The sequence below is a fragment of the Sturnus vulgaris genome, chromosome 10 (assembly GCF_052056855.1).
Source record: "Sturnus vulgaris isolate bStuVul1 chromosome 10, bStuVul1.hap1, whole genome shotgun sequence".
Taxonomy (NCBI): Eukaryota; Metazoa; Chordata; class Aves; order Passeriformes; family Sturnidae; genus Sturnus; species Sturnus vulgaris.
The window spans coordinates 6,982,089-7,008,584 of NC_142252.1; the positions used below are offsets into that span (position 1 = coordinate 6,982,089).

General features: G+C 39.7%; 1 protein-coding gene across 1 annotated transcript in view; it reads right to left on the reverse strand.

Annotated features, from left to right (window-relative positions):
- Window positions 1-13,290: 13,290 nt before the first annotated feature.
- Window positions 13,291-26,496, reverse strand: part of SLC25A36 (solute carrier family 25 member 36) — a 30,340-nt gene continuing 17,134 nt past the window's right edge. Inside the window, exons 5-7 of the mRNA XM_014879559.2 lie at window positions 19,689-19,755; window positions 17,965-18,254; window positions 13,291-17,245 (exon numbers count right to left, since the gene is read on the reverse strand). Of these exons, the coding sequence (XP_014735045.1) occupies window positions 17,052-17,245; window positions 17,965-18,254; window positions 19,689-19,755 (551 nt within the window). The 3' untranslated portion in view covers window positions 13,291-17,051. The remainder of the gene's footprint in view (window positions 17,246-17,964; window positions 18,255-19,688; window positions 19,756-26,496) is intronic.

A 26,496-nucleotide genomic window follows, 5' to 3' on the forward strand; every position in this document is an offset into this window, starting at 1 on the left:
TTAGACATTTCTGCATGTAAGCAGCTGCAGTGGAGCAGATTGACTGGGAGGTCCCAGCAGGACAACTTCCTCCAGTGCAAGCTGTATAATGAAACAGCTGGAAGCTGCCTGCAGTGGCACAATTCAGCTCTCCCCTGCTCACTAATGCCCAGACAGAGGATACATTTACCTTTAAATACAGCACGAGCGATTATGTTACCTGCAGGCAGACTCATCTCTGTCAAATACTACAGCACGATTTTGAAACAAAAGGTGTCAAAGGCACAAAAGGATTTGGTACAAACCCTACAGCTATTTCTGCCTTCCATTCTCTTCCAAGACTACACCAGGGAGATGTGGCCAACCAGAAAGCCAAGAGAACAGAAGAGATGAGTTTAATGTATTGCTTATAGGGCATTTGGTGAACTAATAGGAAAATGCCCTCTCTCCCAAAACATTAGTTGTTATTTTTACCTGATAATGTGTTCTATTAATATCCTGTCCCTGACTTAAAAAAAATCCAGAGGACAGAGAACCTAAGACCATAATCAATACTTGGCAGCATTTTAAAATAAAGCATACAGTTTACAAAATAAAATCTTTAGTCATCTCTGCAATGATTTCTGAATTTGTTTTTAAAGCATGTCTTACTCAATGCATTTTAAAACTAGCTTGCTTCTATCCAGAGTGCCTTTGTAAATGAAAAGTAAGACCAGCAACAAACTCCACAAATCTGTTTCTGACCTACCGCAAACAAATGCAAGAATTGAATAGAGTAACTCAGTATTTTCACTCCCTTACTTGATTCTCAGCTAGGAGGAAACAAAAGATTTGCAAGTCCCACAAGTGCAGTTAGGAGGCAGGCATATGGGACACAGCTATGTAGTAAAATGGATAGAAGATAAAAGTTCTTCATTACAAATTTAGATGCTTCTGTCAATTTAAATCACAGCTCACAGTGCAGGTTCACAGCAGCTCATCAGGGGCACAGTTGGGTGAATCCCACTCACCCTGATGGAAACATTTGTTACACTCAGAAATACTTGTAAGCAGTTACTGACCCCGGAGATGTTTCTCAGCATCCCTGAGCCATATGGTGGCACTTCTCAGGATACCATTCCATTAGTCACCACCCTCCAAGAAGCATCAGCTCAGGAAAACAGATTCTGCAAGCTGGAATAACACTGCTTCTTCCTAGAGCAAGAGCAGTACCTCAGTGTTCTTGTATGTGTACTAAGAAAAGCCTTTTTAAAGCTACTTGAGCAATCTTACAGCATCTCTGATGGTTTACACCATCAACAAACTGAAGGCAAATCTCACAAGTCTTCGACCAGCAACCAACTACCACCTTATTTTGTACCATTATATTCAAAGCCTTGTTGAAACAAGTAGCCACACATCCATTTTGGTCTCTGGATTCCTGTATAAAGATTTTTAATATATTGTTTGAAAATTGTGATACAGCCCAATTGAATGTATTTCCTTCTAGCTTCAGCAGCAGAGATGATGTGCCATTTTTCCCAAGTTTGCTGGTGAGCAGAGGGAGCAGACATATAGTTTCACAAAAGAAAATTTAGTCCAAATCAAACAACTCAAGCAGAAAAATAACTTATGAGCTTATCATCCTCTAATGAGAAAAGAAAAAGATGGAAACACATTTTTGGCAGCATAACAACATTAGCTGGAGAACATTGAATAATTAGTTGGCAGTGGTGAACCTTTGATTCAACTTCTTTGCTGTGAACAAGTTTTGCATTGCAAAGCAGGTTTGTAAAATATAACAGCATTTTCACATTATTTTTTTTTCTTATGTTGAGTATCTCAAAATTAGCTGGACCCACTGGAATGCTGCTGCATACTGGCAAAATAAAAAGTGGAGGCTTTCAAAAGACACAAATGAGAGTTAAATACCCAAGTCCTGACCTTCAGGATGACTTTCAATGGGAACCAAGTATTTAACTACTATTTAGGTAGGAAAAAGAAAATGTAACATTTAAAGCACAGCTTTAAGAGATACCTACCTGCAGACGTGTCCAGGTGCCCAGACCATGGACATGCAGTCACTCCAGTCCTCTCCTCGGCTGCTTGTCCCATCCCTGGCTTGTACTGCAGCAAGATACCACATACAAGCAAATTCTAATGCTTTCCTGACAAAATGATCGGTTAAATAAAGACATAGTTCAGATTATTCCACTGGATTTGTGTTAGAAAGCAGCATCATTGAGATGTGCATGGCACCACATCCAAGGGGAAACTGCCTCCATCAGGGAATGGTGACAGCAGATGGACCATGCTGGAAAAGAAACTCTTCAACCTGCCCCAGGAAGAGGCATGCAAAAATACAGCTTTATTTATACACTGCTGCTTCCAGACCAGGGCAATGGGCAGCTCCAGGGACACTCCTTGCAGGGCAGTCAGAACTGGGTGCAGAATGGTCAAACACAACCTCCCAGTCTGAAAACTGGAGAGCTTCAGGAACTCATGCAAGGAAAAGAAGGCCCTGTTCCCTTGAAGCTACAGCTCCTTTCCCCTTCACCACTGTGAAGGTCACAGCAAACCCTATGACAAGAAAGTATGCAAAGCTGAATTCACAGCTCCCCTTCAGAAGAGCATGCTTGATGCAACAAAATTTATACTTTTTTATACTTGTTCTCTGGGTCTACTTATATTTTTCATTTCAGGACCATTGAGGTTTTGTGTGATTTTAAAAAGCCTACTTTTCATTCTAATTTGTGGTGACATTTCTTTACATTTTGCAACAAGAAACCAAAAGTCTCTCCAGCAGTTCTATTAATAAAAATCCTTACAAGTAATACAGCTGATCTGATGGCTTCACTAAGATTAGGGAAACAAGCCAGCCTTCCAACCAAGATTTGGAAGGAAGCCTATAAATAGTCTGATTTTCACCCATTCAGCTGCTCCCTCTCTGCAAGCCCATCCCCTGGAGTTGTCCTGTGTCCATACCAGGCATGATGCCTTTCAAATAGTTTTGGTTGCTTCTCACTCTCAGACTCCTCAGCCACATCCCAGTTAATCTGCTTGCATAGGAGTTGTCCTTAAAAGTGTCTGACCGAGAGGAGCATAGCAGGGAAAGGTGTGGAGAGCTGATGACAATGCATTACCTCAGACAAAAGCCAGTCCTTTGCTGAAATGTTCTGTGTGGAGAAAACAAATATTATTTCCAATGTGCTCATTAATCACAGACCCTGAAGTAATTCCTGGTTATATCAAAATATCCCTCTGTCTTTGTCTCAGAAGAGGTGCAAAAATGCAAAACGTTTTCATTTGCAAAATCTCCACTGAATAATGACAAAGAAAAATCCTTACTGGAAGCAGTCCAGCACTACAGTCACAGAACTGCTACTTATTTGGATTCTGTACGGTTTCAATGATAAACTAACTTAATGAAGAAAATATCTCAAAGCATGAGTTTGAAATCAGATGTCATGATGAAAACTGTTAAACATCGAAGGATTTACCACAGCTTCACAGGATACCCCAATTCCCTAAACAATCAAAACAGAATTTAATAATAAAAAGGAAAATTAACTATGATTTGGCTCATTTAAGTCTATAATTTCACTGCTGTGCACCTGTAATATTTTTCCCCATTTGGTCTTGTCAGTTTAATGGCTTTATGCAAGACTTGTGTTAGGACTTGCAGTTGGTTGGGTGAAAGTACCTTACATGAGGGCACAAGATAATAGCCTGAGGGACAGAGAATGCTGGCATAAATTTAGTTACACTTAGGCAGCTCTAATTTAAAGGCTCTCTGAGCCCAAGATGTATAATCCCTTTTGAATGAAACAAACTCTCATCTAGAGGAACCCAGGAAACCACTTTAAGTACAGTGTGCATAGAAGGCCTCTCTGAAATTAGCAGAAAGCTATTTCTGTCAAAGGGAAAAGTAAGAGACAGCTTTTTGTGGTTCACTAAAATACCTGTAAATCTTTTTCTCTTCGGCATCGAGAGTAGTGCAAAAGACAGATTTTTTTTTTTTGAAATAAGAATCAGTGATTTAACTCTCTACAGGAACAGCTTTCTCCCCCACAGGAAGAGCTTTCCCCCCTTCTCCCCACCCCCAAGACTCCTTCTGTTGGCATTAGCCTCAATCAGTCCAGTGCAGTCACCTGTTTTATGAATTAAATAGTTCCCAGCAGGAAATAATGGGAAATGGAAAATTTTCTCAGGAAAAAAAAAAAGAAGAAAAAAAAGGAGGATAACAACTCAGCTTTTTCAGTAACAGTGACAAAATTTGTAATAGAGACCAGCTGCCAGTGAATTATTTCCTTATCAGACAGATCAATTGAATGCACCTTAAATTCCACACATGTTGTTATTTATATCCACAGCCTGTCAGTGCATGGCTAATTCCCACTGAGAGGAGGATGTGATTTACTGGTGGCTGTGCACAGCTGCAGAGCCAGGAATGGAAGTGTTGACTCTCCCATGACTTGAAACAACCCCTCCCTCCACTGAAGGACTCTGTAGGCTTGAAGGTCAGACACACACAGTGCAGTAACATCAGCAAACAGCTCCCCAAAGTTTCAGGAGCAGTTGTAGGTGTGCAGCAGTGAAGGAGAGCTAAAAACCACTGGGATGATTTTCAGGATAGCCTTACAGTGTGCTGCTGGAAGAGCAGTAGTAGGCTGGCACAAAGGCATCAAATGAGAAGGATTTTAGGCAGGTTAGGAGGGCAGAATCAGGCCCACAGAAGGCTGCAAGCAAAAATATTCTGAGGTTGCATTTCAATGGTGTCATGATTTCATGTATAACCAAAAAGAAAAGAAATTTAGTGTCTATAGAGCCACAGAAAAACTTTGTTCACAGTGTGTGAGTCAGTGCTGCAAACCAGCAATTGAGAACCAAGATGCAGCAAAAACAATCCAAGAGAGTCACTCTGAACTAATTGCTGGGGTGCACAGAAGCTGGGCCAGCTGTGCTATTTGTTAACTGTAAGACACAATAGTTGGCTGATTATTCAGCTTGTTTGTACAAATACGATGAACTGTTTTAAAATAAAAATAAGACAGCATTTTTACTACGCAAATCCAAGAAAAAGGCAACCCAGGCCACTTTTCAATATACAAGATGCTACTCAAAAGCACAAGAAAGCCAGCAGAAAAAGGGAAATCAAGGAAACTCTCTCCAATACCAAGTACCTATGCTAAGTGACTCTTCAGAGGGCTGTTTGCACTTACTGTCACTGGTGATAGCAATTTCCACGGACTCTTGTTAGGACAGTAAATGAGAGCAGTTTCAACACAAGAAAGCCAGGTTTTGAGGCAACCTCCCAGTGGAACAAGAGACCCAATTAGTTGAAAGATGAAGCCTGGTAGAGTTATGAATGGCACGGGCCACAGGCTCCCACAAGGACCTGGATTTAACCACACAAGAATCCCTGTTTGGTCCTGCATTACCAAGTGAGAGGGGACTAATTTTCCATGTGCCTGTAGGTGCTTTGGTTTCTATCAAACCTTGCACAACAGTCACAGAACAGCAACAATACAGGTTTATACCAGGCTGGCTGAGTGGCAAGGCCCTTCTGGGGAGCTGGGCAAGGGTAGCTCTGAACTGGAAAAAGTGACTTTTCTTTGCAATGGTCTTTAAGCTGCTATTGCATAGTCCTCTGCTATCGTTCCCAGGTCACTTTTTAGCCATAAACCACCTGCAATTCACACTTCCTCAGCAGTAATATTAAACCTGCACACTAAGGTCCCATTTCTGCAAATCTTATAAATCCTTGGGACATGCATTATGATCTAAACAGCAGTACCACAGACAGCACAACAAGGTATTAGACACCTTCATGTCATAAACAACTTACTGACTTACTAGAATTTACCAGGTTTTTCAAAGACAAAAATGATCCTTGATATCAACCTCTACAGCAAATACCATCAATGAAACTTTACCAGAAGTGTGACCTGCTAAAGACTCTCAAGTCATGTATCTGCTTCCAAACGTTTATCAGTTTTGTGAAGGAAAGCACTAACACCTCTATATGCTGATATATTCAAGCTTTATCCAGGCTATCCAAGACCTGGCTCTTGGCTTTGTTGTTTTTCGTTAGAATTCCCACTCTGAATCATGTTTTTATATTGCCTAGTCATATAAAACAACTTATCTTTCTAGTTTCTTACACCCTCATCTCTGGAGGGCAGTGACACTTCAGACAGAGCTTCAGACAGGGCTCTGCAAATGGACTCTGTAGGAAGTACAGTAGATAGCTCACTTGATTTGTTAATTCTACAAGTTGCTGTGAGGTACCAAATACATCTTAAGCAGTGTGGGTCAAGATTTTCGGATTGACAATTAGGTTGATATAATCAGAAACTACAAATACTACAACTGAGAATGAACCCCAATCATTATAAGCTCAACCAAATGTTACAATCCAGCCCTAAGAGCTTGATCTCAGTTTATATGTACCTCCCTTGACACTTAGTCACCTTAAATAAGAAGTAATTCTCATAATGTTTCACATACTGAGGGAAAATATGAGAAAGCTCAAATATACTTCCTTTCCTGTCCTATGGGACTCCAGATGTTATTTATGAATGTGAATTTATGTGGTACTTCTGTTCTGTAAGTGCTGTGACCCATTCATGGTTTACTGTTGGTGACCCTTCTGTGCTGCACATAATTCTGTAAGCTATTAACATTGTCTTTAACCTTCAAAGTGCTTTCTTAAGCAGTATCAAACTTTGTACCATGTTACAGACTTTCTATTCATATTAGGAGATACTTGATTCCCTGTAAACAAGGAAATAATCAGCATAAATTAATCTTGTAGCCATTCATGTAGTTTTACCTTCATTAATTCTTACTGACTTCCCACTAACCTGGAAAAGCTGAAGTGGGGGGTCCACGGAGGGGTGGAAATACAGCTGGGAGAACAATGACTGGAATTGCTTTAGCTGGTATGCAATTCCCAAAACAGCACACCACTGTTTCTGCACTGAAATTCTTATGACTAGAAAAACAGTGGGAAAACCACGTTACTGTAAAAAAAAAAGCTGCTTTTGATAGAAGGGGCTAAAGTTGCATGATGAAAAGACATATCTGGGCCTGAACAAATTCACCATTTTGCCCAGAGGAGAAGTGCAGTCTTTTACACTGTGAATAGGAGGGTTGGCTGGCAGAAAAAGCACACTGTATGGCAGATCAGATTTTGACATACTTGCAAAACCATCAGTTTCCATAAGTGAAAATGGGTATTCTTATATAGCTCTGTTTTCAATAGTCTTGATCACCCTCAGTCCAGAGACCAGAAACGCCAAAGTTAATAACAAGCCCCCAGTTTCAGAGTCAAAAGTTCAGAATGACCTTTTACAAAAATAGGTATCTTTTCACTAGCCCCTCTGGATCTCATGGACTTACACTGCTTTTTCACAAGGAACCACTTGGTAATGCTTCAAATTAACAGGCTAAATTACAGCTCTGTTAAATCAGATATTACAGGTAGAAATGCTTTTCTTTCCACTAACACTCCTAATCTTCAAAAATTAAACCAAGAGAAAGCTAAATCAAGAATGTTTGACTACATAATTTTTCTTAGTTCACAGAAAATGAATTTACATGCATTAATAGCAGCCTAAAACATTCTGCATTAATTGGGGCCTGCTTAGAAGGCAGCTGACATTCCAAAGATGCACATCCATAGCTTGCACAGAGGTCCTGCTCAGAGAATCACAGAGGGTTTGGGTTGGAAGAGACCTGAAAGATCAGCTCATTCCAAAGCCCTCTGCCATGGCAGGGCCACTTCCTACTAGACCATGCTGTTCACGATGAAAACTCCTCAGTGTTACAGTACTGATACTGATCATAATCCAAATAGCCTCAACATAATTCCATAGAACATAGAGCTGAGATTATAAATCATCTCACATTATGGTCACCTCATCAGTCCTTCCTCTAGGAACACCTCTAAACCTACTTAAGCATAATAAACGATTTTGAGAACATGACTGCTGAATTGTTCCCTGCAGTGGAGTTAGCTGATAATTAGTTTTTCCTTATGCAAAGCTCAGCTAATACCTCAATTATTTTCCTTTTGTCTTTGCCTTTATTTAATTTAACAGTGAATTAGCCAGGGTCAGTATGAAAAACATTGTCTAGTGGAGGTGTCCTATCCATGGCAGGGGGGTTGGAACAAGAAGAATTTAAGGCCCCTTCCAACCTAACCCATTTGATCTCTTTTATATAGCCCACCTATTATTTTCTTCAGTGTGACTTGGCTCATAGTCCACTCTTACCCTGCCTTTAGCAGAGGCTTCCAGGCTTCTTGCTCGGTCCCAAGAATGCTGTTTAGTCTGTCAGCTCAGGATGGTTGTGGATATTTTTGTTATAAGCTTTTTATGTAATGCCACTTCAGTTTTCTTGTAGAAAAACTGCTGTACTTAGTGAGATAATCCTGTTTTCTCCATTACTGCTTTTATCATCAAAATCTACAACTGAAAGAAAAACTAACACACATACATCTAGCAAAGAGGTGCAGAGTCAAATTATGAGGTTTTGCTCCTTGTTAACAGTTTCAAGTCATCCTTTATCCCTCTTTTATGTCTGGCTCAAGCAAAGAGGGGCAACACCAAGTACACCAAGAGAATGGGAACTGCTGCAGCTTTGTTCCAACTCCCCTCGAAGCTGCATGTGGACACGAGGCTGAGGAGAAACCAGGTGCTGGGAAAGCTCCTCTTCTCCTTTTTTAGAAAACACAAACTAGAAAGATGGGATGTAATTGAGTAAGGTGTATATACTCCATAACAATGCATGCAGTTCAGAGCCTTTTTCATCCCAGGGACTTGAAGAAGCAGTTGAAACTCCCTGCTTTCCCCAGATGCTGTCTCTTGGCCTGAATCCTTCTTTAAGAAGAGATTTCCAGCGCCAAATCTTATTTCCTCTTCAGGAAGAGGAAGCATGGCAGATACTGCTACCACATGTTGCCAACTCTCCATTTGAATAACAGGTTTTTCCACGGCTATGAATAAAGCTGAAAGTTTCACAACGATTTAACTTTCTTGAGCTATTTGGGAAGAAGGGGAATGGTCATACAGTTTTGTCTTTTCTGGTAAGGCAGAATTCTCATCCTTTTACTCACCTTTCAGCACTTTTACATCTCTGTAATCTCAAAAAATCCCATCCTTCCCAAATTAATTCTGATCACCTTTTTGTGGAGGGTGAGAAGGGTGAGATAAGGGACAGCCCAAGTGAAAAACTCAGATGCTGAGAATTACAAGAATGCTGCCCACAGAAATGTCCCATCCTACTTGATGACAATTCCAGTGTCCCTGCCCTGCCATAAGGAAAGAAACTTTTACCTTGGGAAAGGTGATGGGAGGAAAGTTTAGTTCTGGCTGCCATGAGCTCTGGGGAACGCTGGCTCATACTGGTTCAGCCCTGTGTGTCCAAATGTGTACATGGTTTTAACAGATCTAATCTGCTGCTGCTTGAGAGGCAATATTCCATTTATATCCCAGCTATAAAGTTCTGGCAATTGTCTCCTCAGTTTATAACAATTAGGAACTCGGGCAGATATTTTCTCCCTAATGGGGAAAGGTCAATATTTTTTATACTGGTTTTGTAATTTTTATTTATTTTTAGTATTGCAAAGAAAGCACATTAAATCTTTGTCTGTTGCCCGAATGAATTAGGGAATAATATTGGACCACCCTACAAGCAGAGCTGAATGATTGTAATTTTTCAGTATTTCCCCTCAAGTAGTCTCTCTGGAAAGTGTGTCAGTGATAATAGATCATTCTTGTTTCAAGCAATTCAAAGCAAATTTCCAAGTCTCTAAGCATATGCAGAACAAATCCAGCTGGAACTCCCCACATCAACTTGCAAGTCACTGCAAAGGCCAGAAACATTTCCAGTGACAGTGCAGGATAACAGAACTCCAAACTTTTGCTGCCAAGTGCATTCCAGAAGAGACAGAATGGCAACAAATACCTCCAGAAATGACAATAGAAGCATCTGAGAACTATAATGAAAACTTAGCAGCTTAGAGACAAATTGTGTTTGCCTGCCTGTAACAGCCAGAGGAAAAAAGTTATTTGCCAAACATTAAGAATTTTCTGCAGGAAGTAGCATTTGTGGGCAGTGAAAATTTTAACAGCAGGATCTGTCTCCAACAATTTGCAGGAAATCTGGAAGGAAGCTGTTCCCCAAGCAGAACTTGCTCCTGGATAGACTGAAAGAGAGTACCTTGGGAAATCCATTGAGACTTCTCACAGAATTCTTTGAAGAATCACCCACTTCTGGGAACAGATTCACAATTACTGGGCTTTCTTAGCAAGAACAGAAATATTTCTTCAGCATTCACTTCCTTTTCCTATCCAAAGGATAAATACAGAAACTGGGGAGCACCTTCTCTCAGGTGTGCTCTCCCTTGAGCATTCACATCCAAGAGGCTCTTGCTGGTGCTCATTTTAGCTGAAGTCTGTCCTGAGAGAATATTGAACAGTCTTAGCAGAACTCTCTCTCTTTAGAGGGAAGTGACCTGAGTTCACAAACATTTCTGCTGCATTCTTGTGGAGGTCTTGAGAAGCTAGAAACAGCACAAAGTCTGATGTGACCCTGAAAAGTATCCATAATATTACCTTCTCAATGGAAGAATCTAGCACAGCTAAACCGGGATAAAAATTCAGCAAAATTGTACTTGGAGAGCTTCTTTCCCCTTGGGTGAGGACTGCTGACAAAGGAGACCCCTTTCCCGTTTAAAAATACTCTTACATATCTAAACCAAAATCACAAAAATATTAATAAACCCAAACCAAATCACTTACTTCTTCCACTCTATTTTTGCCTGTTTCTTGTTATGGCAAGGATATTGCATTTTATTGCTCTAACTCAGATGTGTCCAACTTTGATATTTTTATGCTTTCCAGCAAAATTCTCAGCCTGTAACTTGGCAAGGACAGCTACTCACCAAGTTCCCTTGAAAACTTGACAATGGCTACACACTTCCCCCAGTCAGTACCCCAAATCTTTGCTTAATGCAGAAACTCACCATCACTACATGCAAACAGGAATGCAGCAGGATGAACCAGCCCAGAACATTCCCTATGAAAGCCATATATTCTCTGCTAACATCCCAGTGTATGACAAGGCCATTCTGTCAGTCCTCAGACCCTGACAGAAAACTAATGCTGCCAGAAAAGCATCATGTAGCAGTGGACCAGGACAGATTTATCAGCAGGGTAATAATTTATATTGTTCAGTTACAGTGATGAACTGCTTAAAGATATCTGTATATAGAGAGAAAAAAATAAATTTGACCACACCAAATGATTTTGACAATACTAAGACCAGTTTGTATCAGAACTTGCAGTATTCACCAGCAATCCAACAGTGTCCCTTACAAAACACTGGCTCTTTTAGCCAAGATCTTACCCATGTAGGAATAAATAAGAGACTTGTTTTGTGGCTCCACATCCCATAGTTCCACAAACCCCCAAACAGATTGGCTCTCCTGCATTTACTTCATGTGAAACACAGATGATCACAAATTATCATCAGCTTATTTTAACACCAGCAATTCTTGTTTACTGGCCAGTTACCTTTATGTCAATAACATACTTTGCAAAAGAGGGATGTGCTCTAGAACTCTGCTACAGGCATCAGTCTGTAGCTTTCCTAATTAGTTGTTTTCTCTTTCAAATACTGGTTCTATGTTATCTAGTCTCTAACTACAAGGTGACACTCCAAGTATTTGCTGTCTCACTTGTACACTGTATTTTGGAAATTTGGGGAAAAGACCAGGTCTCAAAACAGACTGCTTTGCATTTTGGTTACACTCCAGACAATTCCAACATGCACATTCCCAATGTCTGCTACAGAGCAGGATTAAGAAAAGATACCAACCTTCAAACAGCCACAGATAATGAAGGAAACACTGCCTTTGTTTACCTGGTTTACCTGGAATTACCAGCATTTCACCATCTTGAGCCTGTCTTGGAAAACTTCTATTCAACTTGACACAACGTCATCACTGAGGTGTCTGCAGAAGTGAGCCCAGTCTTAGGAGCATCCCTTGAAATATTCCATCTACACAAACAGAAGATCCTGTGCTCCAATCTGCCTTTCACAGTTCAAGACACCATTTTATTTGCATCAATTTGCTCACAAAAAATGGATTCCAGTCCTGGCATTTCCTGCCTTTTAGAGAAGCTGTGCAAGAAGATAAGGATGTTCTGAGTCAACACAGAGCACAGTGGCTGGCAGCAGCACGTACAAGATGAGGGGAGTGTTTGTCTTTGGAAGTACATTTTATTGTAGTGTAAGTGCATTATCAAATTTGAGGGCTTTCCTTTGTGAAAGACATCATTGTCAAACCTCACATGCTTGTCAGTCTCTGTCAGACTGTACTGCTGCATTAATGCCAAGTCATAACCAAAAGCACTTGAAATACACCTTCATTTTACACACAACCTTTTTGACCATGGCAAGCTCAACATAACCCTTCTAGCAGAAGGGGTTGTAAAGCAGCATAAACTTCAAAACATTCCCACAGACTTATCCTAAGCTCTGCCCTGCCAAGGTGCCTCCTTTGCAGGGCAAAAGTGAAAGATCAATCACATCTATGTCAGTTAGAGGCATAGTTTCAGATGTGTCAGGGATAAGCACACTGGTTGGGAGTTAGGAAATGTGGCAAGGTAAAGGAATTCACAGTAACACCTACTGAAAGAAAAAAGCAATTCACAGATGTGCTGATTCAATGCAAGTTTTGAAGCAGTTTTGAATAGCTGAAAGAATCAAATCAAAGACCCTGAGCATTCCAGGTTTAACTGGAGTTAGCAGCATTTCACCATCTTGAGCTTGTCTTGCAAAGTCAACTTCACACAACCTCATCACTGAGGGGGAAAAACAGCAGTCACCAAACAACCCCCGTGTATGCATTCACAGAATGATTTGTGAGGAAGCTCAGGACAGACTTCAGATCAAACATCAGCTATTGTAAAAAAACCGATACCACTATGCAACAATGTGTCAGGTTCAAGGACTTGGTTATAACCTCACATGCAATTAACTCTGAGCATTTTAAGGAATTACTGCCCTTCAGTTTTGTCAGCAGTGGCTTGTGCTAGCTGGCACTTCAAATGGACACAAGTTTTGTGGTCACCAGCTCCTGAATCTCAGTTGACATACAGGATCACTTGGTTCTGTAGAGGTACCTGTGGTCAAACCCAACTGCACCAACATGTATTGCTAGTTTTAAGTCATCCATGAATCCCTACAAAAAGGCTATACTAAAGGTACAACACACACACCTTATTTTCAGCTATTGTAAAATGGCACAAGATAAAATGATTCACTGGGTTAATGAATTTTTCGTTTTTAATCACAACTGTGCAGGCACTGGTATGTATGAATAATAGAAAGATTAAAAGGTTAAAAACAGTGTACAGTTTAGCACAGCAGGCAACATTTGAATAGAAGCACATAATTTTAATTTGCTTTGAAGTTTAAAGCAATGCAAACAAAAAGTTAACTATATAAATACAGAAAAAATGCACATAGTTTACAGCCAACTACATGTATGCAAGAATAATAGCAAACCTCACATGAGTACTGAAGTATTCTCCATCTGTCATCTGTGAGTGTTTAGCTATGACTCTGAGGGCATAGTTATGTTCACATATGCAGGGTAGGCAGACTTTTAAATAGAAGAACTGAAAAAACGTACATAACTCAGTCTTAACAGACAAAGTTGAAAAAAGTAGTACATTTACCTAGGCACACTTCAGCATTCAGCTTGTTTTCCAAATCTGAACAGTTTAAACAGGAAGCAACAATTATAAAGGCTCTCCACTCTTATCTCTGGAAGCATTCTTTTACAATGCTGCATTCTGAGGAATGTCGCAGAAACTGTCATTAACAAACAAACAATCCGCTGTCATTAACACCTCAGTCAGCCAGGGAAGATGCGGAGTGCGTTATGTAAACAGAGATGGGGCAGAGTTAATGGCTAAGGGGACAGGCGATGTCTCAGTTACAAGGACAACAAGCAGAAGATGGCCCAGGCACGGCCGATGTCCGGGCCGCACGCAGCGGGACGGGCTCGGCTCGGGGCCGCCATTCCCGGCACGCGTCCCACGGCTCCTCCCCCGCGACTGCCCCAGCACGGCACGGCCGCCGAAAGAGGAACGAACTCATCCCGCCAGAGCCCAGCACACAGCCTGTCCTCTAGCACACACCAGCGGGACACACGGACATGACACCCAACTGCAAACCAAGGTGACCACGTTTAAATGCACTGCTTTCAGCTCTGTAGTTTAAGATATCATTGAATGAAGCATCTTGTTACTCTCCTGGAGTCTTTAAAATAAATAACAGGAAACTAGATAAATAATTTAAACATCTTTGGGAAATATATCAGAGGTAATTTTGCAGGTACTCGTAGTTTAAAAATAATGAGAAATCCCAAGAACTTTTGGGGTTATGTTTGGTTATGCAAAGGAAGCCAAAACGATCACCCCTGAAGTTTAAAACAACGCTGGAACACCCTTTAAAGAGGTGGAGTAATAAGCTGATTGTCTGCTTTTAGCAGTTATCTCCCATATTCAACTGTCCATGTTATCATGTCCGACTTATCAACTCCAGGGGCTCTGCTCTTACCCAGAGAAGGCACACATGCAGTACCCAGGGAATACCCAGGAATGGGAGACAAACACAGAACCAAGGGACAACATATCCAAACAGAGAGAAGTAGCCTAGGCTACTCCAAGTGTTCACTGTATTCATCAACTCCAAAGCTGAGAACGGTCTTTGCCAATTTAAGTTTTGGCTATGACTAAATCTAGATAACCTGAAGAGTGACCCACTTTCTACATCACAAAAATTACAGGGAGTCACTATTCCTGCATTTATTTATCTGAACAAAAGCATCACATCAAGGTTTAGGTCAGTCATATATATACTCCAGTCTTTTCCTAGAGAGACCACTAGAAAAAGCCCACTTTAAAACACATTTAAGCACTCCTTTCACTTCTTTGAGACAATCAAGTTCACCACGGCCACTCCTCAGACCATACTAGGTCTTAAAGGGAACGTTTTCCAAGCAGAGAAGTCAATACAGCACTGCAAGGTCGATGTACTTAGTACAGGTCGCTTTAAGAGGATGAGCAATTAATACAGAGAATTACATGAAACACTCAAATACTTTGACACTGTGTTGAGAACATGACAAGGGTCAAAATAAAGGAAAGCAAATGAGAAAAACCGAGATTGATTGTTCTGCAAGCTTTGAGGTCTTACATAGAGCCTACAGAAGCACTGCCACAGAGATGCTATGGATTTACAGCATAAACTTCTGCACAGCTTACACAGAAATCAAACCACATGCTTTGTTTAAAACCAAACTGCAGATTTCAAACATGGTTCGATTCCAGATAATCAGTAAGAGGAAGAAAAGTCATAAGCCCTAAGAAGGCCACAAAGTGCATAAGAAGTCATTCATAAAATAAAGCCATTGCACATGATGCACAGTTCAACTGTACTGAAGTACCACACTGGAAGAGCCAAGAGCACAGTTCTGTCCATGCCAGTGTAGCAGCATTTATATATGGAGAAAGCTATTGACCCCAATTTATAAGTGATCATCTTCCTCATAAGGATAATGGATGCAGACTGAGACGATACCTGTCTGGAAAGCTGAAAAATTTCCTGTAACATTTAACTGCTTGACACTCCAGTTGTATGATCTTTGAAAATTCTGTAAATTATGACAGAAGAAACCAGCCAAGCCTCACTGCTGAATGCAAGGCATTATTTTGCAATTGGCTTACAGAACAAAACCAATGCCTGAATTATCAGACAATGTGGAGGACAAGATTATAGCTCAGTACACAGGCTCAAGCTGACAGAAGTGATACACCAATTATCAGGGGGAATACTTTCAAGAAAATATCATTTACAATTTCTCCATCCTTCTGCACAAAGCCTGTCTGCACTGACAAGATCTATCACAACTTCAACTGGTTTCTGCTTTCTGGTCATCCCAGCCATGGTCACGTTGTGTTCTCCCCCAGTACTCTCATATAAATACTGGTAATGCAAGGCAGGATTTGCCAGATATTTAAGAGTAATACAGCTTGTGCTTAGGCAGCAGGAAACTGAGTGAATCCTGTCTTCACAAAAGGGAGGCTAGACTAGTAGAGGTTTCTCATCACATTACAAATCCTTAAAAAGGCTATAAAGTAGCATTCAGCAATTTCTTCCTTAGCTGTGTGAGTGACCTGAGCAGGTTGGCAAGGAAAATTGATGATACAGGACAATGTTTCATAGGCCTCTCTTACTTAAAGTTCCAGAAAAGAAAAAGGAGGATGCAGCAAGACCAGACGTCCACATGAACCAATATTAATAGACTGATAACCTGAAGATTTGAAGAATCACATCCTCTCTCACTAACCTACAACACAGCTCAAATGTCAAGGAGAAAAAAAACCAAAACAAAACAAAAAACAATCAAAACCAAAAGGCTACAATAGGTATCACCTTTTGAAGTGAAGAAATAACTGTTCTGAGTCCCTGCACCATATTTTGTCTTGAGGTAGCAACATGGAAAACTTTACACACTTACCACTACCTCAGTCTCTTTATGAATCTTCAAAGCAACTAAATTGAAGTTTCAGGTATAGAAAGCTATAAAAGTACTGTCTTGCCCATTCCTCCAACAGGTTACTGTGCAGTAAAACAGAACAAGAGTGATGTAGTTGAGAGCAATCACTAAGAGAAGGTAATAGGACTGCCCAGGAACATATTTCACATCCCCTCCCTCACCCATGGGGTCTCTGAAGATGACTCAATGGCTTTGTCTAGATTAACAGACGAAAAGAAAAGAATAAATCTGAATTAAGAGATGTATGAAGGTATTCCCTAAGGGGCAGTTCCTGTTTGTCACACTGACATGAGACCACACAAAGGCAGCAAAATTATTCAGTTGCCCACAATCAACCTTCTGTTTTGTCCACAGCTGCTTGTTCCTGATACAACGTTCCTTTTGCCCATCACATGGGAATTGACATTCAGTGGTCCACTCCAGTCTTTCAGTCTTCCACCTTGTCACACTGCTATCCATCAAGTAAGTAGACTACAACTTCATAGGTGGACATCATGATAGCCGTGTTTGGAATCTGTCTGATCAGGTGTGTAGTTAAACCTCGGTAAAGGGAGCCATACCCTTCCTCTCGCACAAGCAAAGACAGTGTCTGGAAGAAAGATCTGTATTTTGTTCCCTCTTCTCTTAGTCTTGTTCGTACAACCTCTGTACAAAGAAAACCAGTAGAAAAAAAAAGAAAAATTGAGTGGTTACATTCACCACTTTTCATTATTTTTCCCAGCAACTGATCAGGGATTTTTACACAAAAATACCCCTCCCCAAGTTCTCAATCTCACAATGCCTCTTTAAAAATATGAGGAGGAAGACGAACAGAGTAGCAAACCAAGTATGTATAACAAGAGAGCAAGTATTAGGTATTTGACTAAACATGGCAAGTTGATTTGCTTAGCTACAATCCAGAAGAGGACTGTTGCTTGGGCTTACATTTTAGCTCAGAAGTTGCAATTAGTTTAGTACTCAGTTCATTTACAATGTACATACACCTACTTTGCAGGAGGATCAAGTGCAATTGACACACAAACTAAACAGCCTGTTTTCCTAGAAGGGAGACAAGAACTTGCTGGCACATTATGGAAAATGGCAGTGTACAGGGAATGATTCCAACTGAAAAAGTATCTCTTTGAGTACCTTGGGCCATACCCTGGCAAATCCCTTGGCAAAATAAACATTGCCTAAGAAAAGGTCATGCTGGATATCCACTGTAAAGCACTTCCATTTCTGTATACTCACATTGACCTGCTAAATCTGATCTAGACATGGAAATATTTCTTGAGCAAATAAATCAAAGTTGGCTACAAATCTCATTGAGAAGACTCCCTTTGATGGATGTGACTCCAGGTCTCAGCTGCACATGTCCCACTTACCATGGGGATATGCTATTGATGTTGCACATGTTTTGGAAGTGGCAGCAGCCATCATCATCCGAACAAAGTCTGATGCTTCTTTAGCTGATTCATCCTCATTGTCCATGGCAGAAGCAGTCTTATACTCCAGTAATTTTTTCTTAATACTCTCATAAATGACAAAGTGAATGACAGTCTCAGATATGCCTGCGTAGGATGCCGACATTCCCCGGTAAAAGCCTTTCAGACCATCCAGGCGATAAACCTTGCGGACACACTCAAAAGCGCTCATTCGCTTTTCTCCTCGATTCCTAAGAAAGAGAAAACAAGTCTGAATATCAGCTGGTGCAACCAGCGAGACTGGGAAGTTATCAAACTGGTTTGCAGTGATGAGAAGACTTGGGAGATACCCAACACTGAGGCTGAGGGGCTCCAAGTCACTTGACAGCCTCAAAGGCATTCAGCACTAAACACAGATAAAGCATTACATGGAACCCAAGCCTAACTTGACAGTGACTAAAGACAAACTATCACAGAAACGTGGAGCAGCTTTAGGCCTCCCCAACTCTCATGCAATAGAGGACTAGGCTGCTTGGAAACAGACTGCCAAATGGGCCATCAATGTCTAACTCATGAGAAAAATGACCATTTCCTTTTGCATAATAGATATGCCTAATAGATTGTTGCCTCAATGAAAGAGGTCCACAGCATTCGGTGGCTGAGTTGAAACAGCAGCCCTCAGCATTACAGCTCTCAGCAACAACTGAACAGCAACCAGTGCAACACTGGGAGCTGTTATTTGATTGAACAAAGCCACTGCTCATGTCAAGGAAAATGCTCATTACACATTGGTGTTCCAAGCAGTATTTGGCAAATGAAGTTTTATTCCCATTTTGAGCTTGCTCACTGAATTGATTTGTGTATCCTGAAGTAGTTACAATACTGTACACAGCTATTCAAACCCACGACAACACTGCATGAAATGTGCTTCACTATAGCTGCAAGTGCAGGCACATGGATTGTGGCAGCAGAGGTCTGAGCAAGTCACAGAATGAAACTGCAGATAACCTTCTAAGGAGCTGTGGTAACTCATATGGACACATATGACCATATGGCATCATACCTGTCTCTCCCTATAGGTTTAAATACATGGGAACACAGATGTCTGTCTTCCTTCCCATCTCCATAAAATTCTACTTTCATTGCAAATTTCACAATAAACCATTTCTGCAATCAATTTTATGGTAAGTCCAAACAATTTATTGACTATCCCATATTAGGACAGTTCCTGTTTCTATCCATGAAAGAAGTCTTTGCCTTTTTATAGCCTAGAACTCATTGTAGGTTAAAAAAAAAAAAGCCACAACAACAACAAAAAAAACCCTGAGGATGCTTAAAGCCTTTTTCTAAACATTTGTTATAATAGTGAATCCGTATTTCAGGAATATTCAGCTCAAGAGTTAAAGCATATGTAAGCATATGGTTTGTAGAACATGATTTTAATGAAACTGTTAATCTTGTCATTCATTCCAAATTTGCTGGTAAGTCTACTACAGTGCCTCAAGCATGTCTCAGAACAAATTAAGAGAGAAGTGATAGTCTAACTTGTAGAGAGACCAGCATCAACTTGCCAAATCTGAAATGTTGAACAATTAAGAATTCATTCTATATTGGAGTGCAGAACAGATTCACAAGACTTAAGTACAATCTTATCACAGTAGTGATATTTCCTATTGTCACTTTACCTTGCATCAAGCTGCAATCGTGTCTTTACCAACCAAATGGGATTAGTTGTTGTGATCGCAGTAAAGCCTAAAAAATGCAAAAATAACAAAATTAATGTGATAATATCACAAGAATGTCTGCATCTAAGTTCCAAACGCACACAGTTAAGGTACAGTGGATGCAAAAACTCGGACTATACTGATTGTTCTGATGTCCCCATTTTACTGACATTTTGTGAATCCATACAGCCAATAAACACTTAGATTGTTTTAAAATTTTATATTAATATTGAGTAAGTTCGATTCTTAGCAAGAGATGCCCCATATAAAACAAGCCAAATTAAGTACAGTTCTCTGCCTATCTAATATCAACCCTGTTTGGACACCACAGAACAGCAATGCCAACTAGACAAATATCAGCCAATTGGGTAAAAAAGTCAGTAAGAATGCATTGCAGAGACAGCAATAGCAATTTGAGATGCTATAAAACATGGCCTCAATTTACTTTGTTACCTGAAATACAATCCGAGTTTAAGAGCATGCAAACTGAATAAATACTACTTTTGGTGCAGTTAAAAGGCATTTGTTACTGTAAACTAAGAGACCTTTTAATACTGAACTATAAAGAGCAGTTATATTTGAGTGCAAATCTTTTATTTAGTATTCAAAGCAGAGATTGTTGGTTGGCCTTGGAATACTTTTACAAGCATATGAGTGTTTAAATTGTTAAAGTAAATACTATGACTTCTAACTACTCAGAGAGACAGCAACTACTCAGGCTTGCATAAGGGCCAAGGGTTAAAGCTTTGATTTTCAGTCCACTAAAGAAAACAGAAGAAAAAGAAAAAAGGAAACAAAAAAAGAAAAAAGGAAACAAGAAAAAAGAAAACAGAAGTAAGAATCACTCTTACTTCTGCACAACCGTGGAGAGAGAGAGAAAGCAGAGTGAAAGGCAGCTCTGAAAAAAAGTAAAATTAAAAAAATCATCTCAAGCTGTAATACCACACATGCACCATCAATGAGGTGTCATGTCTGCAGGAGAGAACAGGAAAAGGGAAAAGCTGGAACATGGCCAGGCAAGAGATGATAAATTTAGACACTTTGTCTCTAAGTGACACACATGGCTGGTATATAACTACAACGACATACTGCCCTCCTGCAAGGGGACGGACTGGGGGTGTGGGGAAGGACAGTTCCCTTGTTCAGTGCATGGCTGGGGCACAGTACTTATCCAGCAACAGGCTACTGGTAAGCTCATTTATCAGATCACTAACAGCTCACAGGAATAAATTTAGCAGAACTGGTTGCATACATGTTACTCCTGTTCAATCACAATCTAGGTTTGCATTGCACACAAATGTCTGCAATACTCAGAAATGCCAGGGGATCTTAACTGTTCCAAGGTTTGATCTGTGCCCACCCCCAAAAGCTTAAACAGGTCATTATGGTTTTCAGTTCAAGTTCTAAAAACAACTTAGCAGATTTGGCAGTTAGTAAGACTGAGTTGGTTTTCTACACCAGAAGAATAAAAACAGATTGGAGGCTTCTGGTCAATTTTCTGATTAAACAGATTTTTAAACTGACTTCAAACTTCTTCACTAAGCAACTTCTGTGGTAGATAAAGGTTTGGAATTGGCTTTCTTTTTTTCTGATTCACTACTCATTCTTCCTACATCTCAGTACTTATTTAACCTTCATATGATGGAGTGAAATCCAACAAGTCAAGCGTTTTATATCTCTAATTCGTGGAGGTAAATAATGATGTAAAAACTCAAAGCACTGAGGAATTACTCTGCCATAACAAGGCATGGGATGCTTCTAAAACACCACATGTGCAAAACAGACTCTGTAGCTCAGGTAGCCATAGCCTGTCTGACTTCTCACTTACTGTCACAGAACCTCCACTGATTCCAAAAGTGCTTGAGCCCGAGTTCAACTACACTGAAAGGAAACTTCATTCTTGCATGTTTTTATTTCTTTACACTAGCACTAATTAAGTTTTAATTTTGTTTGACTTCCAATCAGAATCTTTGTGGCATGAAGTGCACTAGGAAATGCACAGAACTGCAACAAAGGCTTTGAAATACAGTGGGGGAAGATCACTTTCTCTACCAACACATCCTCCAGGAAAGACTTCTCTAAAAACCAAAATTAGTTCTTAAGTCTCTCCTAGTTCTTAAGTACAAACAAAGCCAAGAAGCTTTTTGCATCCCTATTTAAGTTGCACGTTTTGAAGTTTTGTGACTCTTTGACTGTAACATATAGACTTTCTCCTTCATATTCAGCTCAAAATCAGGGTGTCTGCAAATCCTGAATGTGCAACAGGCAATGGCTAGGCACCATCAGTGGCATTCACCCATAGCAGCAGCCTGATACTTCTAGGTTGGCTGGGAAGAGTGTACTGGAAATTTCCACTGAAAAGTGGTTGGCACAGGATGCAGCCCCTACCCTACTCAAAACTGCACCCCTGGGGTCACTCTTAAGCATTATTTAAATTCAGCACCTCCAACAGTAGGATCAGACACTCAGCAACATGGCCAATATTTTTCCCCATGCCTGTCACAGGCCTAAGTTGACAGTTGAAACCAAAGTTTTCAAATCAAAGGGCCTTCAATAATTCAGGTTTCAAGATGACTACAGGTCAATTCTTCCAGCTAATGTAGCAAATGCAGTTAGTGAAGAAGAAAAATTAATTGAGCGGTGCTGACACCAAGGAAAGCCCTCCAAACCATGAAACGTACTATTTGAGATCCTTGAGGAGATAAACTTTGGTTTTTAAATACAGAAAATCTGTAGCAAAAATATTTGTTAAAACAAATTTTGGAAGCTTTCAACAACTGCCATGAAGCCCCATCAATTATTTCCTTTTTTCTTTTTAAAAGCCTCAACGATCTTTATAATACTTTGCAATGCCTATCAATGTGTTGCACCCTCAAAGATCACAGGTTCATGACAAATACAGATAAATTTGGCAATAAATATTACAGATTCCTGTAATTTTATTTTATTGTATCCCAGTTTCAGACAGAATCATCTGAATTTACATTTTCAGCTATCCCAGCTACTGACAGGTAAGATCCCAGGTATTCCTATTAAGCATCATATTTCAAAGGATAGGGTTGGTGCTTTTTAATCTACAAGCCAATGTAATTGATAAAGACGCATGTGAACATGGAATGATGAATTAAAATTTTAAAGTAGTAAAATAAAAACAAACCAAAAGAGTAAACAGAAAGAGACAGAAAGGGTTATATACATATATTAAAAGAGAAAAAGAAAAGAGGTATTTGAAATAAATGTGACAACACACTATCAGCTGCAGCATTTTAAAGGCAGCTCTGGAACACTGGGAAAAAAAAAAACAAAAAAACAACCCAAAATGCCTTGTTTAACCCAGTAGGGGCTTTCAGCTGACCAGAGCCAAGTACAGTAGCAGCTCTCAGTGAAAGGTATTTCCTACCTTTCCCTGAATGGCACAGGAAAAAAAACCCAAAAAAAAAAAAAAATCACTCTAAACAGAGTTAAGGAAAAGTGATGTCTTTGCACAATGCACATCATCTGAGTTCAAGCTAGAAGTGGCTTCCCCTTACGTTGCTTATTCAATAGATATGACAAACCCAATGTGTGGTTCTTACACTAGAGGCTGCAAGAGATGCTCAGTTCAGTACTCACGAGGTTTAAGTTAGTCCATATTGCTGCAGGAAGTGACCTGCGGAGGGGGAGCATGAGATGACACGATCTCACTCTTTTCACGGGAGAAATGTACAGTAAATGCCTAAAATAGACACAGGCTTTTCTGTATCATAACAACAAGCAGTGACCTCATCAGACACAAGTGTACAAATTGAATCCCAGAGGAAGGATTTGTCAATTAGTTATTGGGAAATCTAACTGTTTGAAGGTAAAAGTTTAGGAAAAAAAGAAAGAAAAATAATCAAAACAGGCCACAGATATTAAAATAGATGTGTAAAATGCACTGAGTACTGAAATTTCTGCTCATTTGCAGCAGTTTAATTTTACACCTCCAAATACTTACCTATATAGCAAACTTGTAAGTGAACCCTCCTCCTTCCCTACTCCCTTGAAAAAAATATTCAGTAAAGCTAACCTAGTCTTGGGATGAAAAGATGCCTTCTGAAATTCAGGTAAGATCAGTGAACTAAATATGTATTTTATTTGGTATGAATTAACTGTGTACATAGCACTAAACTTTCTAAGTAATGTATCTCTAAGTAATAAAGTGGTCCCCATTATTTTAAAATAAGTAGTAATTAAAAAAATCTGCATTTGGGTTGGTTTGCCAGTTAAGTTACAGAAAAAACAGCAACAGCATACAAGGCAAAGTAGTTTTGCAGCAGATTTGCAACCATGTTGTCCGATTGAGGCTGTGAATCATTAAAAAAGCAAACAAGAAAGCCATACAGGAATCAAGTATCTCATTCAGTTCTCTACAGCTTTTCTTCTCTGTGGTGAGAGAGGCTGAGTGCAATGAGAAGGCAGAGTTTACAGTGAATATGAGAATTTAGCCTAACTTGGAAATGCCCAGAAATCAACTCTCCTCACACAAGCAGTCTTATAAGCAAGCTCGGATATATTCCCTGCCCTAGTTTGCAAAAATAGAACCACAATATCCTGAGGAGTAAGCAAAAAGGATTGCTGAGTATTTCTTCATGTCAACACAGATATTTTAGGTATGAGGGGGATATGCTCTATATACTGGAAACTAGCATAGCAGAAGACAGCATTCATTTCTGTTTGCATAAGGCATCAGTTACTAATATACAGATACTTCACTCTCCTTGGGATAAAATAAACTTAGCAGAAGATCCTTAAAACCATAATTAGGTATTTTGAGAATGAAGAATCAGGCCTAAAACCAATCAAAAATAAAAAGTGCTTAAAATACTATACCTCAGCTTTTCACTCCCAAAACACCACGTGCATAAAACAATCCTTATTTAACGATGACATCAAGTCTAGCCTGAGACATGTATTAGCACGACACAAATAAACAAAATTAAAAGTTGACTGAAGTTCACTATTTGCAGTACTTTCATAAAACAATGTTACAATTATTTTTTTTTAAAAAGTATTTTTGCATCATTACTGTACTTTGCAACCTACAGGAAAAGCTCTGTAAGTGCAAATCCCACTTCATGCTAATTAGGTATTAGACTTTATAAAACAGAAAGGTCATATCCAAAAAAACCCCACCAACCCACCAAAAAACCACCAACAAATCAACAACCCTCATTTAAGACTGAATTACTTGATTCCTTACTGAAACCAATGGCAGCTGAAAAAGAAAAACACCAATACTGATTATTTTTTTGCCAATTCTGAAGTATTTATCCACCTTGCCGATTTTGAAATCTTAGGTTCCAAAGCAAATATTGCAGTGTCTTCTGTATTAACCTGTCAACCAAATAAGAGCTCACATTTCATCTTGTCCCTGTTATTTTGCCATTTCTTTAAGGTGATTTGCATCATATAGCAATACAAACCTTGCAGGTAAAACTGTTACTAGCTGGTTTAAGTGCATTTTCTGAAATATATTAGAATTACAAAAACAAGGTTAGCACATTCCCAAGAAAGCACTGTTAATTAAGTGAAGAGTCCTTTTCATATATCAGAATAACACCAGAAGAAAGAATTGAAATGTTGTTTGTCAAAGAACCTGAGAATTTCTGTACTGTACAGTGCCAAGACCTATGGTGTGAGTCTGCACTGAGCATTCTGTTTCACTGACTGTGGCTTTGAAATACTGCAGAACCCAGGAAGTATGAGAAAGTTAACAGCCCCAAGGCCTGTTGAGTGTTAAAATACAAAAGTAAAAAAAGGCAAACAGCAATTAAGGTTCAAATCCATTTCCTCAGTGTACTGCAGCTGTATGTACAAATGCACAACACCAACCTTCTGGAAGGGAAGCAGCTACAGTGCTCCATGACAAACTACAGCCTGAAGCTGCAAACACTCAGGAAAAGGCACTACAGCACATCCCCATCAATGTGCTTTACAGAATGAGGGCAGGAACTTCCAAAGACAAGGAACACTCAGAACCTTCACTTGTCTGCAGCACTGCACGAGATGCACAAGTTGTCTTCAATTGAGGGCAGACTTGTTTATATTGCCCACACTTCCCCCTGCCCCCAAATTAAGGACACGTTTTATTCCCTTGACAAGGACCTGAAGACTCTTCATCTTTCTTGATGCAATTAACTGTTTAGGATGAACTCTTGATTAAATCCCCTTCCATCCCATTCCCCATGCTGTTCACCTACAAAAACACTCACTTCTAGATGAGGAAAAAAACCAAGCACTGCCTCGTCCTTGTCTGATTTGGGCAAAATAAAAGACCTCTTCTTACACCTTAAAGATTAAAAACTGTCACAACATTTCATGTGCCAGAGATGAACATTAGTGTCATTTAGGTATAAAGCAAATGTCACTTATATTTTATACACTATATAAAATCTCTATATATCAGATTATTAGCAAGCATTAAATAGAAAACAAATCCTATTCCTTATTCTGACATCACACCTTTATCAGTTCATTCCAGATTGTTGGTATTCACATTCTACACACTGGCTATAAAATTTGACAGGACTTAGAACTTGAACAATTAAATTGTCAGAATTCATCTGCACTGTGACCTATAAAAAACACATGAACATTTGTTTTTGTGCAGGAAAGGCACAGGCAACGATAGATGAAGTGTTGCCAACCCACTTTTGATTTTCCCAGCACAAGTCCATGACCATAACTCAGCTCAGTTGCCTTTAACTCCCCCTTGTGAATGATCCCAAAGCTTAGAATATACAAATCA